General features: G+C 43.2%; 1 protein-coding gene across 3 annotated transcripts in view; it reads left to right on the top strand.

The window, feature by feature from the left end:
- LOC110311735 (cell cycle control protein 50C) overlaps positions 1-4,153 on the top strand; it is a 27,343-nt gene that overhangs the window by 8,038 nt on the left and 15,152 nt on the right. For all 3 annotated transcript variants that reach the window (XM_021185238.1, XM_021185239.1, XM_021185240.2), the window contains exon 3: positions 3,857-3,967. In XM_021185238.1, coding sequence (XP_021040897.1) covers positions 3,857-3,967 — 111 coding nt within the window. The remainder of the gene's footprint in view (positions 1-3,856; positions 3,968-4,153) is intronic.

The following is a 4,153-nucleotide window of genomic DNA, read 5'->3' as shown; positions in this document are numbered from 1 at the left end:
TAATTTTGTTGAAGATATTTGCTGGTCCTTTAAGTTGAAAATCTTCATTCTCATCTACTTCTATTATCCTTAGGTTTGGTCTTCTCATTGTGCCCTGAATTTCCTGGATGTTTTGAGTTAGGATCTTTTTCCATTTTGCATTTTTTTTGATTGTTGTGCCCATGTTCTCTATGGAATCATCTGCACCTGAGATTCTCTCTTCCATCTCTTGTATTCTGTTGCTGATGCTCACATCTCTGGTTCCAGATTTCTTTCCTAGGGTTTCTTTCTCCAGCGTTGTCTCACTTTGGGTTTTCTTTATTGTTTCTACTTCCCCTTTTAGGTCTTGTATGGTTTTGTCCATTTCCGTCACCTGTTTGGTGTGTTTTCCTGTTTTTCTTTAAGGAATTCTACCTCTTTAGCAGTGTTCTCCTATATTTCTTTAAGTGAGTTATTAAAGTCCTTCTTGATGTCCTCTACCATCACCATAAGATCTGCTTTTAAATCCAAGTCTAGCTTTTCGGGTGTGTTGGGGTATCCAGGACTGGCTGAGGTGGGAGTGCTGTGTTCTGATGATGGTGAGTGGTCTTGGTTTCTGTTACCGAGATTCTTACGTTTGCCTTTCGCCATCTGGTAATCTCTTGAGTTAGTTATTATAGTTGTTCTGGTTGGAGCTTGTTCCTCCCGTGATTCTGTTAGCCTCTGTCAGCAGACCTGGTAGTCTAGCTCTCTCCTGAGTTTCAGTGGTCAGAGTACTCTCTGCAGGGAAGCTCTCCTCTTGCAGGGAAGGTACACAGATATTTGGTGTTCGAACCTGCCTCCTGGCCGAAGATGAAGGCCCGAAACAGGGCCTGTCCCAGAAGCTGTGTAGCTTCTGTAGTCCTCACTCTCACCTGCACAGACTAGTATCTGAGAGATCTAGGACCAGAGATGACTCCCCTAGTGTTCCAGCAAATACCTCTCGGGTGGGACGGACACCTCTCCTCTGGCGGGGAAGGTGCCCTGATGTCTGGAGCCCGAAACAGGGTCTGCCCCAGAAGTGGTGTTGCTTCCGCCTGTCCCAGAAGCTGTGTAGCTTCTGTAGTTCACACTCTCACCTGTGCAGACTCATCTCTGAGGGATCAGGGAACCAAGATGGCTCCCCCATGTGCTCAGGCAAAGCCCCCCCGGGCAGGGTGGACACCTCACAAGGATTATTGTTTCTGCGTTCAGTTTGCCTCATTCAGCTACACTCCTGCCACTGGCCTTCTTGGCCTCTGGCTAATGAACTATTCTGTCTGCAGATGAACCGAGTAAATCTGATATATATAAGTGAGACCATGCAATATCTGTTATCCTACTATTCTCTGTATGCATTCATCTTGCTGCAAATGACAAGATTTTTATCTTTATGACCAAATAAAGTTCTGTTTATTCATCTGTCAATGGACAATGAAATTGATTCCATAACATTATGAATAGGACAAAAAATATATGGGTACCTCTTTGATGTGCTGATTTCATTTCCTTCAGCTCTATACTTGGTGAGATGGCCAGATCTTATGACATACCCACCTGTTTGAAGGATCCCTACACTGTTTTCCATAGTGGTTTTCCATAATTTACATCCCCGTGGTGGTATATAAAAATCTCATTTTCATCCAACTATAGTGGCACAAACCCTTAATCCTGGAACTTGGGAGGCAGAGACAATTGGTTTTCCATGAGTTCATGGCCAGCTTGTTCTACATGGGCAATTCCATTCTAATCCATGAAACTTGTCTATGCTGACAGAGATGAGTGATTAAGAAAGCCGTATGTTTACAAGTGAGGTTGATCTTTATTTTAGAAACAGCACATTTTATTTGCCTCTCCAGCAGGTTTTTTTTTTCCTATCTTTTTTTCTCTGGAAGGAAGACTTGGCAGTGTGCAGGGAAGGGGGAGTCTTCACTAAGAAGCAGTCATTGCTGAATTATGTTATCTTGGGCATGAGACAGTGACCCCATCTATTATTGACTGTTGACTAAGGCCAGTCTTCAAATAACTATTAACAAAATGCTTTTATCCCATGCCTTTGTAGGGTATTTTTCAGTAAGTCCGCTTGATAGTTTGTTTTGTGTGTTTCAGACAGGTTTGCCTCTAATACCTTATTAGAGAACCAGCAATGGCTAGAGGGTAAATCTCCATTTGCACAGAGAAGTTTTGTTTTTGTTTTTAATTTCACCAAGTAATAAAGATAAACTGAACACCACAAGCCAGGATGTCCAAGCTCTTGCCTAGGAGAAAAGAGTTCAAAGTTGGCCTTCCCTTTTTTCATTTAGCCTTGGAGCACAAGGAATCACTCTTTACAAGTCACTTTAAGTACAAATGTCACCCGCCTCTCAGATTCTATAATAGCAGATTTCATTCTTTGTTGTGTTATTTTTTAATCTATAGACTTACAAGTTCAGCTGAACACCGAATTGCTCATACATTCATTACAGTCACAGTATATGAGGGATATGCACTTCTCACCTGTTCTTAGAGGTAGAAAGCAACAGAGATACCATCTAATCAAAACTTGTATGATCATGAAACATCTCTTCTAATTCTGTTTCCATAACTCAAAATGGAATCTATGAGATAAAGTGCACTCCCGTGTGACATCACTTGTAGACAAACTGTCACGTGAAATGTACTGGTGATCAAAATGTAGGCATTGGAGGTCAAATATAATACTCCAGTCCAACAAGAGTTTGGGCCACCTTGGAGCCTCAGGTCCCTTGGCTCAACTCAGTGTGCTTGCTCTCTGTGCTGGCTCTTGGCTGGCGTACTGTCCTGTTCCTCAATGTTCTTTATAAATTAAAGTATCGTCTACAGCCAGAAAAGGCATAAATATTATCAAAGTAGCCATTCAAGCCATGTCATGTGTATAAAGAACGGTGACTTAAAGCCCTCTAGTACATTACTGAATTTATACTTCAGCTCCTTCAGGGGCTTTGCACAGTTCAATATTTCTTCTCTTTCCCATTAGTTTTCTCTTCAAAAGAATCCTTCATACCATCGGCACCTGACCAAAGAGAAAGCCACACCCTTGCTCTTCTGCACTTCCATGCTCCCAGAATCCTCTCATTACTCTTCTTCATGGACAGGGAATCTGCCCACGGGGCTGGGGAGGGTGCAACCCCTGGGCCCTTTTCTCTGAGCTCCCCCTGCCCCCACAACTCCCACACTATCTTCTGGCTGCATCCTCCCAGAACTGACTGCTGGCTGCTTTGCCAGAGCACACGGGAGTCACCCACTTGGGACATGTGACTCTTTTTAAAATAATTCATTACATAATTTCTCAGAGAACTTAACTTTGAAAAAGCAGAATACAACACCTTCTCGGGCTGAGAACTATTCCACATACATCAGTAATATAGTCTGGAAATATTTGCTATCCCGTTCGGTCGCTTTTAGTAACTTCTTTCAGAGGACATGTAAAATAATTAATATGAATATTTTCCATACAATAAAATGGAAAATAGAGAATGAGTTCCCTGCGAAGGTGATTAGACTCGGGCTGTGGGCATAGTGTTCACAAACCCTTGACTAATACCTTCCTAGTAGCCACTCCTATGACTAAGAAGGGCAGCCGCGTCACCCCAGCAGATCACATAAGCATGCCACAGACACATGGAGTTCCCGGCCAGTGAAAAATGCCTTCAGGCGACTTCAAATGAGAGACTGTGAGAAGGGTTCCTCCCATGTACCCCAGAAAAGCTCGCCCACGCAGCAGACTGCCCTCTAGCCCTGTCGCAGGATCCATCCCAAAAGGGGGGGGGGGGATGGAAGGGGGAGGGAGGCTTGGGCATTGAATTTTAAGATGTGGACTCATATGACCTTTAAGTGAACTATTGTTTTTCGATTCTGACAGATAAATTACACAAAGACGTGTGCGAATTGCGCTCAGCTCCGGGAAGATAGTTCTAATTTTGACAAAGCATGCAACTGCTCTCTTCCCTTTTACCTTCCAGAGAAAATGGAGGTGAGTTCCATCAACTTCATGGTCTTGTACTTCCTCGTACCTCTCCATGCCCGGTTTGCATTTTCCATCAAATCCTTTCCAAAACCTGAAAGAGACAAGAAATAGAGAGGTGGAAAGGGTGAGTCTCGAACCCATGATGCTACACACCCTCAGCATGCCCTTGTCTTTCTTGTTTTTTTTTTTTTT

This window comes from Mus caroli, chromosome 16 (assembly GCF_900094665.2).
Source record: "Mus caroli chromosome 16, CAROLI_EIJ_v1.1, whole genome shotgun sequence".
Lineage (NCBI taxonomy): Eukaryota > Metazoa > Chordata > Mammalia > Rodentia > Muridae > Mus > Mus caroli.
This window is presented reverse-complemented; position numbering and strand designations above follow the sequence as displayed.